Raw genomic sequence first — 13,565 nt, forward strand, 5'->3', positions numbered from 1 at the left:
TAGGTTTCTCTTTGGACTCAGCCTACTCTGTGGCCCAGTGCAGTGAGAGAACCGAGCGGGGCACGGGGAGGTGCCGTGGCAAGGCTGTGCTTGGGGCCGGGCACGGGGAGGTGCGTGGCAAGGCTGTGCTTGGGGCTGTCCTCTGGAAACCCTTCCACGTGGCTTCCTGCATGTCCCAGTGCTGTGTCACTGACCTCGGGGTCCTCGGGCTGGGGGATTGGCCCTGGAGAGTGATTTCCAGGGGACTGTGCTCTCCCCAGAGGTGAAGGAGGCTGGGCAGGGGGTGTCTGTGTCACTACAGAGGTCTTCAGCCACTCCCGCCAGGTCTGTTCAGGGAAGTGTGTGGGGGCATCTCTGATGTTGGGAAGGTGGACCTGGACTTCCCCTCACTCCCTGCCGAGCCGGAGCCCAGCACGTGTCTGACGTCGGGGTGGGTTTCATTTGTGGAGAGTCCGTGTGGAGGATCACAGGGACCCCTGCCCTTAGGCCCTGGGATGGGGTCGCCGTGCTTCAAGGACCTCACTCACCCACCCACTCACTCACCCACTCACTCACCCACTCACCCATCTACTCACTCACCCATCTACTCACTCACCCATCTACTCACTCACCCACTCACCCACTCACCCACTCACCCATCTACTCACTCACCCATCTACTCACTCACCCACTCACCCACTCACCCACTCACTCACCCATCTACTCACTCACCCACTCACCCACTCACCCACTCACCCATCTACTCACTCACGCACCCACTCACTCACCCACCCACTCACTCACCCACTCACCCATCTACTCACTCACCCATCTACTCACTCACCCACTCACTCACCCACTCACCCACTCACTCACCCACCCACTCACCCACTCACCCACCCACTCACTCACCCACTCACCCACCCACTCACCCACCCACCCACTCACTCACCCACCCACTCACCCACTCACCCACCCACTCACTCACCCACTCACCCACTCACCCATCTACTCACTCACTCACTCACCCACCCACTCACTCACCCACTCACCCACCCACTCACTCACTCACCCACCCACTCACCCACCCACTCACTTACTCACCCATCCACTCACTCACTCAAACACCACTCATTCACTCACCCATCTACTCACTCACCCACCCACTCACTCACCCATCTACTCACTCACCCACTCACTCACCCACTCACCCACTCACTCACTCACTCACTCACCCACCCACCCACTCACTCACCCATCTACTCACTCACTCACCCACTCACTCACCCATCTACTCACTCACTCACCCACCCACTTACTCACCCACCCACTCACTCACCCACCCACTCACCCACCCACCCACTTACTCACCCATCTACTCACTCACTCACTCACTCAAACACCCACTCACTCACTCACCCACTCACTCACTCACCCACCCACTCACTCACCCATCTACTCACCCATCTACTCACCCACTCACCCACTCACCCACTCACTCACCCATCTACTCACTCACTCACCCACTCACCCACTCACTCACCCATCTACTCACTCACTCACTCACCCACTCACTCACTCACCCACTCACCCATCTACTCACTCACCGACCCACTCACTCACCCACTCACCCACCCACTCACTCACCCACTCACTCACCCACCCACTCACCCACTCACTCACCCACTCACCCACTCACCCACTCACTCACCCATCTACTCACTCACCCACTCACTCACTCAAACACTCACCCACTCACCCACCCACTCACCCTCTCACCCACCCACTCACCCACCCACTCACTCACCCATCTACTCACTCACCCCCTCACCCACTCACTCACCCACTCACCCACTCTCTCACCCACTCACCCACTCACTCACTCACCCATCTACTCACTCACCCACTCACTCACCCACTCACCCATCTACTCACTCACCCACTCACTCAAACACTCACTCACCCATCTACTCACTCACCCACTCACCCACTCACCCACCCACTCACCCACTCACCCACTCACTCACCCATCTACTCACTCACCCACTCACCCACTCACCCACCCACTCACTCACCCACTCACTCAAACACTCACTCACCCATCTACTCACTCACTCAGTCACTCACCCACTCACCCACCCACTCACTCAAACACTCACCCACTCACTCACCCATCTACTCACCCACTCACCCACTCTCTCACCCACTCACCCACTCTCTCACCCACTCACCCACTCACTCACCCATCTACTCACCCACTCACCCACTCTCTCACCCACTCACCCACTCTCTCACCCACTCACCCACTCACTCACTCACCCATCTACTCACTCACCCATCTACTCACTCACCCACTCACCCACTCACTCAAACACTCACTCACCCATCTACTCACTCACCCACTCACCCACTCACCCACCCACTCACTCACCCACTCACCCACTCACTCACCCATCTACTCACTCACTCACCCACTCACCCACCCACTCACTCACCCACTCACTCACTCACCCATCTACTCACCCACTCACCCACTCTCTCACCCACTCACTCACTCACTCACTCACTCACTCACTCACCCATCTACTCACCCACTCACCCACTCTCTCACTCACTCACTCACCCATCTACTCACTCACCCACTCACCCACTCTCTCGCTCACTCACCCATCTACTCACCCACTCACCCACTCACTCACCCACTCACCCACCCACTCACCCACCCACTCACCCACCCACTCACCCACTCACTCACTCACCCACTCACCCACTCACTCCTTCCGTGGTTGGTTTTGCTGTTTTCTAGGAGTTCGCAGCACTTACGAAAGAGCTCAACGTGTGCAGGGAGCAGCTCCTGGAGAGGGAGGAGGAGATCGCCGAGCTGAAAGCGGAGAGGAACAACACCAGGGTGAGTGGTGGAGCCCCGCTCAGCCTGCCTGGGCCCTGTCGGGGCGCGTGCTGCCGAGTCACGGGGGAAAGGCGGTCCTCCTGGGGCAGAGAGGCCCGTGCTCTCTCCCGCCCGGCGTTACCTGGAGAAGCGGATATTCTCACATGACGGGATTTCTCCGCCTCTCGGCGGGGCTGGGGGATTCGGACCTGGCTGAGCCTGAGGTTGCGGCTCACTGTGGCGGGGCAGATGCGACGTTAACCGCGCTTGTCGCCTGTCTGGCTTGCCGCAGCTGCTGTTGGAGCACTTGGAGTGCCTGGTCTCCAGACACGAGCGCTCCCTGCGCATGACCGTGGTGAAGAGGCAGGCGCAGTCGCCCGCCGGCGTGTCCAGCGAGGTGGAGGTGCTGAAGGCGCTGAAGTCCTTGTTTGAACACCACAAAGCTCTGGACGAAAAGGTACCCCGGCCACCAGGAGGTGCGACTGTGCGCCGGCCTGGTGCCAGGCAGGCTTCGTGCATGTCGGTGTGACTTTGATTTTGTAGCTTCTCGAATTACCACAGAGAAGTGTTCTCTGTGTGCAGGTAGGCTTCTGTATGGTCGAAAAGTACTTGTTGGCATAAATGTAAACCTGATCGATTCTGTATATTGATTTGCTGTTAAGATTGAATGATACCATTTATTTAGGGGGAAGATTTTTCTCAAACTTAAAGCCATTAACAAGGAAGTTTTTTTTTTTTTTTAAGATTTATTTATTTAATTGAAAGAGTTACACAGAGAACGAGAGGCAGAGAGAGAGAGAGGTCTTCCATCCGCTGGTTCACTCCCCAATTGGCCTCAACAGCTGGAGCTGTGCCGATCTGAAGCCAGGAGCCAGGAGCTTCCTCTGGGTCTCCCACGCGGGTGCAGGGGCCCGAGGACTTCGGCCATCTTCCACAGGCCACAGCAGAGAGCTGATGTGGAAGAGGAGCAGCCGGGACTGGAACTGGTACCCATATGGGATGCCGGCACTGCAGGTGGCAGCTTTACCCCTATGTCACCATGCTGGCCCCAACAAGAAAGTATTCTTAACAGTATTATCAATGAGAGACATGAAAGGTATTCTGTTGTTACGCTGTGCTGATGTTGGGATAACTGTGTATGAAGATCATGGTGACTCCGTACAGACTCGGTGCTGCTTGTTTTCAGGTGAGAGAGCGGCTGCGAGTGGCACTTGAGCGGTGCAGTTTGTTAGAGGAAGAACTCGGAGCCACACACAAGGAGGTGAGCCTGAGAGTCTTCTGTGACTGGAGTGGAAGCTTCCATTCTCATGTCTGCCTTTGCGGAGCGAGCGAGTGAGGACCGCAAAGTGGCCTTTCCTCTCTGTCGAGGCGCGGGCTAGCCGGGTCATCTGGAGGCAGAGCCCCCAGTGCCATTTTGCTGTATGTAAACGAGCCCGTTTTTATTCATCTGTTACGTTCAGGACGCGTTACATTGCCACAGGCTTTCTTCTGTGTTTATCAGTTTATAGCTGTGTTTTTCCAGAAGAAGTGTTTCTGTCTCTACTTAGTTGTTTGCTGTAAGATATTTTACTCTCTCATTCAATGTTTTGGTTTTAGCTAATGATTCTTAAAGAACAGAATAACCAGAAAAAAACAGTAGCAGAGGGAGTGCCGGACGTGAACCACGAGCAAGAGGACGTGCCGCACACAAACGGAAAGGCAAGTCCGCACGCCAGGTTCACCATCCCTGGGCGGGGCTGTCTGGAGAGCGCCTGCTGCACGCGCAGTCACGCAGCTCGCACACACGTGCTCTGTGCTTGCACCTGCCTGTCTCGTGGCGCCCGTCGAGGATGCTGATGCTGTCCCTTTCCCGCCAGAGGTCTTCGGACGGCTCTCTGAGCCACGAGGAGGACCTGGCGAAGGTGCTGGAGCTCCAGGAGGTCATCGACAGGCAGTCGAGAGAGCAGAGCCAGATGAAGGAGCGCCTGGCCGCCCTGTGCACCCACGTGGCCGAGCTGGAGGACGACCTGGACACGGCCAGGAAGGACCTCATCAAGTCCGAGGAGACCAACACCAAGCTGCAGCGAGACGTCCGTGAAGTGAGTGACGGCAGGCGCTGCCGTGGTGGGGTGCATGGGCTGTGTAGGGGAGTAGATCGCGTGGCTCCTTTTTGTCCGTCCTCTCCCAGTTGCTTTCGAGCGTGGATGAGCGTGTAAGTAGCAGGGAGTGCTGAGGGACTCTCAGGCCACTTCCCCAGCTCACCCCCAGACGCCGCCCGCGTCCTGCGGCTGCGGGCGGACAGCTGGTGTCATTGTGTCTTCATTACGTTCAGATGCTCTCCTGATGCACACTTAGCTAGAGGTCAGAGTCGGCATTGGGTGTGCTGTAGGTGCACTTCAGGGGACTCCCTGACCCCAGGCAGCACGGCCAGCCCTCTGCATCTGGGGGTCCCACATCTGCAGATTCAGCCAGCTCCATTTGTACTGACCATGTACTGACTTCTCCTCACTACCTAAACACTACAGCCCAACAACTGTGTACACAGCAGGAACACTGTGTGAGTGGTTGTGAGTCATCTGCGTGAGTTAGAAGTGGGAGGGTATGCGTAGGTTCTGTGCAGACATTGCGCCATCTCAGATGAGGGACTTGAGCGTCTGTGCATGTTGGTTTCCGTGGATATCTGTACCCTACAGATACAAGGGACGACTGTGAGTGTGAGGGTGCATATCGGGTGTCAAGTGAACAGTGAGAGTACAGTGGGACGACTGAGTGTTAGGGTGGGCATTGGGTGTCAGGTGAACAGTGAGAGCAGTGGGACGACTGAGTGTGAGGGAGGGTGTCAGGTGTCAGGTGAACAGTGAGGGTGCAGTGGGACGACTGAGTGTGAGGGTGGGTGTCAGGTGAACAGTGAGGGTGCAGTGGGACGACTGTGACTGTGAGGGTGGGTATCAGGTGTCAGGTGAACAGTGATTGCAGTGGGATGACTGAGTGTGAGGGTGGGTGTCAGGTGTCAGGTGAACAGTGAGTGCAGTGGGACAACTGTGAGTGTGAGGGTGGGTGTCAGGTGAACAGTGAGTGTAGTGGGATGACTGAGTGTGAGGGTTGGGTGTCGGGTGAACAGTGTAGTGGGATGACTGAGTGTGAGGGTGGGTATCGGGTGTCAGGTGAACAGTGAGTGTGTGGGACAACTGAGTGTGAGGTTTGGGTGTCAGGTGAACAGTGAATGCAGTGGGACGACTGAGTGTGAGGTTTGGGTGTCGGGTGAACAGTGTAGTGGGACGACTGAGTGTGAGGGTGGGTATCGGGTGTCAGGTGAACAGTGAGTGTGTGGGATGACTGTGAGTGTGAGGGTGGGTATCGGGTGTCTGGTGAACCATGGGGTTCAAGGGGATGACTGAGTGTTATTGTTGGGTATCGGATAGCAGGTGAACAGTGCGGGTGCAGGGGGATGACTGTGAGTATTAGGGTTGGGGGTCAGTATTCAGGTGAGTAATGAATGTGGGATTTTCTTACACTTGAGTTATCAATATATAAACCATTAAATTTTGCATTTTTGAAGAACCTTTTTGCTTGGTAACTATTTGCTGGGAACTCTGTCATTGTTTTTATCAGAAGCAAATGAGAGCTGGCTACTTTCTCTGGTAACTTTAAAAGAAATTGAGATGCAGACAGACAGAATGAGAGGCAGAGCTCTCATATGCTGGTTACTCCCCCAAGTACTGTGATGGCCTTGGCCAAAGCCAGGAGCCTGGAACTCCACCAGGTCTCCCGTGTGGGTGGCAGGATCCCAGTCACTTGAACTCTTACCACTGCCTCTCAGGGTCTGCGTTAGCAGGAAGCTGGAGCTGGAGCCAGAGCCCGGAACCAAGCCCAGGCCTCTCGACCACCAGGCTGCACGCCCGCGTTGAGTCGCTCTGCTCTGGCCTTCGCTCTCCCCGAGACTCTGCACTTGACACAGCAGCTGAGCAGGTGCACTGCCGCACTTCAGTTTGCTGGCTTCCTGTGCGCAGTGTGAGAATGGAGAGCCAGGATGAACATCTGCTGGCTACATGACCTGGGTTATGTTACTTGGCTGCTGTGGGAGATTATTTGTGTGGCAAACAGTCCTGAATTCTTTTAAAACCAGTTGCTTTCAGGGGTAGGCATTTGGCATAGCAGTGGAGATGCCCGTATGCCACATCCGAGTGCCCGAGTTCCGAACCACCTGCGGCTCCTCATTCCAGCTTCCCACCAGGGCAGGCTCTGGAGGTGGCAGTGCTGGCTCAAGGAGTGGGCTCCCGGTCACCCGCGTGGGAGATCTGGATTAGGTTCCTAGCTACTGGTGTGGATCTGCCCCTGCCCCAGCCGTCACAGGCACGTGGGGCTGAACCAGCGGACAGGAGCCTGCTCGCTAATACGTGCTCGCTCGCTCGCTCTCTCTCTAATAATTAAAGTCTGTTCATTTCAGTATTAAGACCTGAGTAACATTAGTGCTTTAGTAAATAGAGACATTCCTAAGAGCAGCGGGATTCTGGGTGGAGGACAGATGTGCTGGTACAGAAGCATGTAAATGTTGGGCACTGTGTGGGGTCAGTTTTTTTTTTTTTTTAAATCTTTATTTATTTATTTTTTTTTTTGACAAGCAGAGTGGACAGTGAGAGAGAGAGAGAGAAAGGTCTTTCTTTTGCCATTGGTTCACCCTCCAATGGCCGCCGCAGCCGGCGCGCTGTGGCCAGCGCACTGCGCTGATCCGATGGCAGGAGCCAGGTACTTATCCTGGTCTCCCATGGGGGGTGCAAGGCCCAAGCACCTGGGCCATCCTCCACTGCACTCCCTGGCCACAGCAGAGAGCTGGCCTGGAAGAGGGGCAACCGGGACAGAATCCGGCACCCCGACCGGGACTAGAACCCGGTGTGCTGGCACCGCAAGGCGGAGGATTAGCCTAGTGAGCCGCGGCGCGTGCCCGAGGTCAGTTTTGCTATGAATTTTAGTAGCTGGGTCTAAGTTGAATTTCGACTTCTGGTCCATTTGTTAATGTGCTTGAGTTCTGTGATTGTGTGCGATTTCGTCTGTCGAGAGGCCCACGTGCCCGTGTCAGCCGTCTGGGACGAGCCTGCTTCCTCATCGCATCTTCCTTTTCCTCCTGAATTCTGGCTGTGCTGCAGAGTTGCATCGTTTGGATTTTTGTAATATCTTGTCACAAAGGATAAGCTTGATAACCAAATGTTCAGACAGATCTCTGCTGGTCGTACACGTGGGTATTTATATTTTAGGTTGGGTTTTTTTTTAACCAGCATTTGAGAAAATTGGCATCTCTGTCACTTTAATTTTGTGGATGTTAATTTTATATGTAATTTGAAATCTAGAGTTAGTCCAGTTTTTTCCTTTCAGGTATATTAATGTTAGATATTTATTTTCTACCTTTTTTCCCCTCTGAAATACCTCATTTAGGCCATGGCCCAAAAGGAAGACATGGAAGAGAGAATCACGACTCTGGAGAAGCGCTACCTCGCGGCGCAGCGTGAAGCCACATCTGTGCACGACCTCAACGATAAACTTGAAAATGAGATTGCAAATAAAGATTCCATGCATCGACAGGTGACGGGTTCCACAGACCTTTGTCTGGCTTTAATGAATTTTAGTCAAGTGAAAGACCTTTTTCCCGGGCTGTGGAAAGTTTGTATGATATTAGAATATTGTGTTGGAGAGCATGGGTCACTTCAGCTTAAGGTTTTGATTGTTTAGATTTTGGTTTAACTTGGAGCTCTGCTCCTTGGTTCAGTCTTTGGTTTTGGTTGAAAGATAATCTGTTGCTTGTTGTTAACATTTCTTGCAAAGAATAGAGGGTGGTGAAGGACTTCACGGCCAGTGGCCATTTGCTGGTACCTGGAGACAGTGGTCAGTGGTGAATCTAGGAATGCAGTCTGGGCCCAGTGCTGCGATGCCACTGTTTAAGTTGCTGCCTGCAGGGCTGACATGGGCGCTGGTTCAAGTCCCGGCTGCTCCACTTGCAATCCAGTCCCTGCTAATGCTCCTGGGAAAGCAGCAGACGATGGCCCAAGTGCTTGGGCCCCTGCACCCACTTGGGAGACCTGGATGGAGTTCTTGGATCCTGGCTTCATCCTGGTCCAGCCTTGGCTGTCGTGGCCTTTTGGGGAGTGAGCTAGCAGGTGGGCGATCTCTTTCTCTCTCTCTGCCTCTCCCTCCCTCTCTGACTCTGTAACTCTGCCTTTCAAGTATATAAAAGAATCCTTTTTTTTTTTTTTTAAGTGACATTTGGGGGCCAGCGTTGTGATGTAGCCAGGAGTGGCACCACCTGTGATGCCAGCAGCCCATATGGGCATCGGTTCCTGTCCCGGCTGCTCCACTTCAGATCCAGCTCCCTGCTAATGGCCTGGGAAGAGCTGGAGCAGATGGCACCAGTGTTTGGGCCCCTGCCATCCACATGGGAGACTGAGGAGGCTCCTGGCTCCTGGCTTTGGCCTTGCCCAGCCCTGGCCATTGGCGGCCCTTTGGAGAGTGAACAAGTGGATGGAAGATATCTCTCTCTCTCTCTCTCTCTCTCTCTCTCTCTCTCTCTCTCTCTTACTCTGACCTTCAAATAATAATGAATGAATCTTAAAACAACAAAAAAGAAATGAAATCTCTGGTAGGAGTTACTTGTTTCTGGGGTCTGGTGAGCCGCATGTACTCCTATTTCTGTGTAGCTTCTGGACATCAGGAGTTAGCCAGAAAAACCACATCAGGCTTCTTGGAATCAGTTTGGTCTTTTATAAAGTATATTGTTCGACCAAAAAGGGAAGTAAGATGTCAGGCAGCCACTGAAAGTGCTGTGTGGAGTGACGACAGATGAGAGGCAGACGGGTGGCCGTGCCCGATCCAGCGTGGCGTGTCTGAGGGTGTGGGGTCTCCGTGTCGTAGCGTGTGTTGGCGTGTGTGGAGGTGAGTACACTGGGTAAGGAAGAAGGCTGTGTGGAAACGGGCAGATATGTCAGGAATCTGAGCTTAGATGATTCTTAGTTTTAAGAAATCTTGTGAAATTTTCTGCATTGAAAATTTTTTTAGAAGAAAATGGTTTTTAAAGAGTACTCACAGAGAAGTAAGTTGACAGCATTTCTTTCTTTTTTTTTAATGTTTATTTATTTATTTGAAAGTCAGAGTGTCATAGTTACACACACACACACACACACACACACACACAGAGAGAGAGAGAGAGAGGTCTTCCATCTGATGGTTCACTCCCCAGATGGTTACAACGGCTAGAACTATGCTGATCCGAAGCTAGGAGCCAGGAGCTTCTTCCGGGTCTCGCACGTGGGTGCAGGGGCCCAAGGATTTGGGCCATCCTCCACTGCTTTCCCAGGCCACAGCAGAGAGCTGGATAGGAAGTGGAGCAGCTGGATCTCGAACTGGCGCCCATGTGGGATGCTGGCGCTTCAGGCCAGGGCGTTAGCCTGCTGCGCCTCAGCGCCGGCCCCAACAGCATCTTGTCACGTGTGTTCTCGGAAGGTCTGTATCAGGATGAGAGCCACCTTTTGGCTCACACCTGTGGTGTCTGCTGGGAGCAGGGTCAGCCTCGGCTTGGTCCCTGCTTGCCTGGAGCGTTTACTGCCCCCTCCGTGGGTGAGATAACCAGGCCTCCACGAAAACTCCTTTTCCTTCACGTCTGGGAGCCTTCAGGTGTTCAGAATGGGGGCTTCTGGAAGTTCAGGCAGATGGGGTCGAGCGGCAGTGCAGACAGGTGTCCGGCTTAGGGAAGATGTTGGGGAGGACACCGAAGCCTGGCTCTTCGCCCCAGCTTCTTGCTGCTGCAGGCCCTGGGAGGCAGCGTCGTGGCTCCCGGCGCTGGGGTCCGGCCACGCACAGGGAGACCTGAATTGAGTTCCCAGCTCGTGGCTTAGGTCCTGGCCAAGTCCTGACTGTGTGGGCATTCGGAAAGTGAATCAGCGCATAGGAGCTCTCGGTCTCTGTCTCTCAAAAAAAAAAAAAAAAAAAAATTCTGTGAACTTTTTGAAGCCCCAAATACTTTGGCAAGAGGCGTTTTGCACACTGCACTCAAGCCCAGAAGGTGGGCCTGTGGTACTGCAGCAAGAAAAGTCCCCTCCCCCCGCAGCTCCCAGAGCAGCCGGGCTGCCGTGGTGCTGCCGTGGTCTCTGTGTGTGTGCGTTTCTGATGGAGACGGCTGAGCGCTGACGCCTTGTGACGCTGTGCTCTCTTCGTAGACTGAGGATAAAAACCGCCAGTTGCAGGAGCGCCTGGAGCTGGCGGAGCAGAAGCTGCAGCAGACGCTCAGGAAGGCGGAGACGCTGCCCGAGGTGGAGGCGGAGCTGGCCCAGCGCGTGGCAGCACTGTCCAAGGTGGGACCTGGGGCGCGGTTCTGCTGAGCTGCCGGGACGCTGCCCGGGACTCCTTCCTGGCCCTTGCTCGTCACCCTCCCTGGGTCGAGGCCCCGCATCCGTGGGACAGTCTCACCCCCACTTTTGTGTCCCTGAGCCCCTGGTCTGCAGGTGTCCTGTCTGTCCACAGGAGCGTGCTGGACACTGCTGCCGGGACTCTGGTCACCAGCTGCGAGTGTGGGATAGAGGCCTGGACAGGGCCAGGGTTTCTGTCTTTTCTGTCAGGAGTAGGAAAATGCCTTTCTTTCAGAGACAGGATCACTTGCGCTAGACTTTTGAGCAATTTCAATTTTCAAAATCTGTTCTTAAGCCACCTTCATTCATTGGTTTGGCAGCTGTTGGGAGGCATGTGCGGCACAGTGCCCTGCCCTGTCCTGCTCAGGGCACACCTGGACGGGGCAGCCGCCTGGGTGGGGGAGGGCTTAGAGCTGCAGGGTTGGGCACAGCCACCCGCAGCCAGAGCTGTGGGAGGGGCCGAGACAGACACGGGGCCCTGCAGGGGAGGCAGCGCCGGCCCGGCCCTGGTGTTCTCCACTCAGACCTGTCCCTTGCAGCAGGCGGGTTGCTGACAGCTGTCACGGAGCCCGTCCCGTGGCCGTGATGCGCGGTCATGGGTTGCTGACAGCTGTCACGGAGCCCGTCCTGCGTCCGCGATGCGTGGTCACGGGTTGCTGACAGCTGTCGTGGAGCCCGTCCCACGGCCGTGATATGCGTTCACGGGTTGCTGACAGCTGTCGTGGAGCCCGTCCTGTGTCCACGATGCGTGGTCACGGGTTGCTGACAGCTGTCGTGGAGCCCGTCCTGCGGCTGTGATGCGTGGTCACGGGTTGCTGACAGCTGTCACGGAGCCCGTCCTGCGTCCACGATGCGTGGTCACGGGTTGCTGACAGCTGTCATGGAGCCCGTCCTGCGGCTGTGATGCGCGGTCACGGGTTGCTGACAGCTGTCACGGAGCCCGTCCCGCGGCCGCGATGCGCGGTCACGGGTTGCTGACAGCTGTCGTGGAGCCCGTCCTGCGTCCACGGTGCGCGGTCACGGGTTGCTGACAGCTGTCGTGGAGCCCGTCCTGCGTCCGCGGTGCGCGGTCACGGGTTGCTGACAGCTGTCGTGGAGCCCGTCCTGCGTCCGCGGTGCGCGCTCACAGTCTCGGTCTCTTCTCTCCTGTTGCCTTTCGCTGTCGGCTCTGTAGTCTGCCCTCTTGTCTTCTGGGAGCTCTGCTGCTCAGGAAGCTAAGCTGCCCCACCTCACCTCCAGGCTCAGGAAGGTAGAGCCTGCCTGCGCCTTGCCGCCGCTTGCTGCTTTCTGCTCTCCGTGCTGGCTAACCGGAAGCGGCCCGAGCCGGGGCGTGGGCGTGGTCAGCAGCACTGCCCTGCCTCACGGGCCCAGCCGTGCGGCCGCAGGGCTGTGGCGGTGGCTGTGGGCCCGCGGTCCACCCGAGCATGGTGCTTGTGGCTGCTGCAGCAGGAGACGGCATGCCGCCACGGAGGGCGGGGCAGGAGCCCCGCTGACCTTGTCTTTGCCGACAGGCTGAAGAGAGACACGGCAACATTGAAGAAAGGCTGCGGCAGATGGAGGCGCAGCTGGAGGAGAAGAACCAGGAGCTGCAGCGGGTATGTGTTCCGAGGGCCCGAGTGTGGGCTGTGGCTCAGGCCCGGGGCGGCGGGGCCTCTGTCCCACTGCCCCGTCGTCTGCCGCCCTGCTGGCTCAGGTGGGGCTTGTCCGTCTCCACTCCTGTGTGCCCTGATTGCACAGGAGTGAGTTGTCTGCTGATCCGTTTGCCCCACTCACTGGTGGTTTTATGTCCATGTTGGTAGCAGCAGGGGAGTGCTGAGATGAGAGCGGCACTGTAGGGGATGGGAGCCCCGTGTTCAGGACAGCTGCTTGCTCATCCAGCAGCCCAGCATGGGAACCGCTGTGGGCACTGTGGTGCCTGGCAGGGCCCCTAGAACAAGCTTGTGGTGCTGGCCCGGGACCCCAGCGTGTGGTCCTAGAAAACCAGTGCACTCGCTTAGAAAGTGGCCCTGGGGTCCCGAGCTCAAGTCAGAGGCGTCTCCATCTCACAGTGCTGAACTGCTGCTGGCCGGAATGCTTCCAAGCAAGAAGAGTGTGGTGACTGAGGGAGCTCAGCGGAGGCCTGGCAGGTGCACCCCAGGGGGTTCCCTGGAGGAAGTGAGTGAGTGTCCACAGGGGACATCCAGGGGAGAGAGAGGGAGACTGGCCCGTAGCCAGCTGCCACCAGGCCTCGTGCTTGGGGATGGATTTCTCTGGAAGAAGTGAGTGGAGGGAGGTGGCCTGACGCATCTGACAGTGGAAGCCTGCACCCCTCCTGCAGCCTGCTTTGTGAC

General features: G+C 56.2%; 1 protein-coding gene across 20 annotated transcripts in view; it reads left to right on the plus strand.

The window, feature by feature from the left end:
* PPFIA1 (PPFI scaffold protein A1) overlaps nucleotides 1-13,565 on the plus strand; it is a 103,918-nt gene that overhangs the window by 47,370 nt on the left and 42,983 nt on the right. For 12 of the 20 annotated variants that reach the window (XM_070061187.2, XM_070061318.2, XM_070061265.2 and 9 more), the window contains exons 3-11: nucleotides 2,786-2,887; nucleotides 3,159-3,323; nucleotides 4,053-4,127; nucleotides 4,463-4,564; nucleotides 4,723-4,944; nucleotides 8,276-8,422; nucleotides 11,047-11,181; nucleotides 12,410-12,484; nucleotides 12,747-12,830. In XM_070061187.2, the coding sequence (XP_069917288.2) occupies nucleotides 2,786-2,887; nucleotides 3,159-3,323; nucleotides 4,053-4,127; nucleotides 4,463-4,564; nucleotides 4,723-4,944; nucleotides 8,276-8,422; nucleotides 11,047-11,181; nucleotides 12,410-12,484; nucleotides 12,747-12,830 (1,107 nt within the window). The remainder of the gene's footprint in view (nucleotides 1-2,785; nucleotides 2,888-3,158; nucleotides 3,324-4,052; nucleotides 4,128-4,462; nucleotides 4,565-4,722; nucleotides 4,945-8,275; nucleotides 8,423-11,046; nucleotides 11,182-12,409; nucleotides 12,485-12,746; nucleotides 12,831-13,565) is intronic. The other 8 variants (XM_070061383.2, XM_070061821.2, XM_089307097.1 and 5 more) reach the window with 1 other exon arrangement.

Source organism: Oryctolagus cuniculus, chromosome 1, assembly GCF_051225735.1.
Source record: "Oryctolagus cuniculus isolate XC-2025 breed Fujian yellow rabbit chromosome 1, ASM5122573v1, whole genome shotgun sequence".
NCBI classification, from domain to species: domain Eukaryota; kingdom Metazoa; phylum Chordata; class Mammalia; order Lagomorpha; family Leporidae; genus Oryctolagus; species Oryctolagus cuniculus.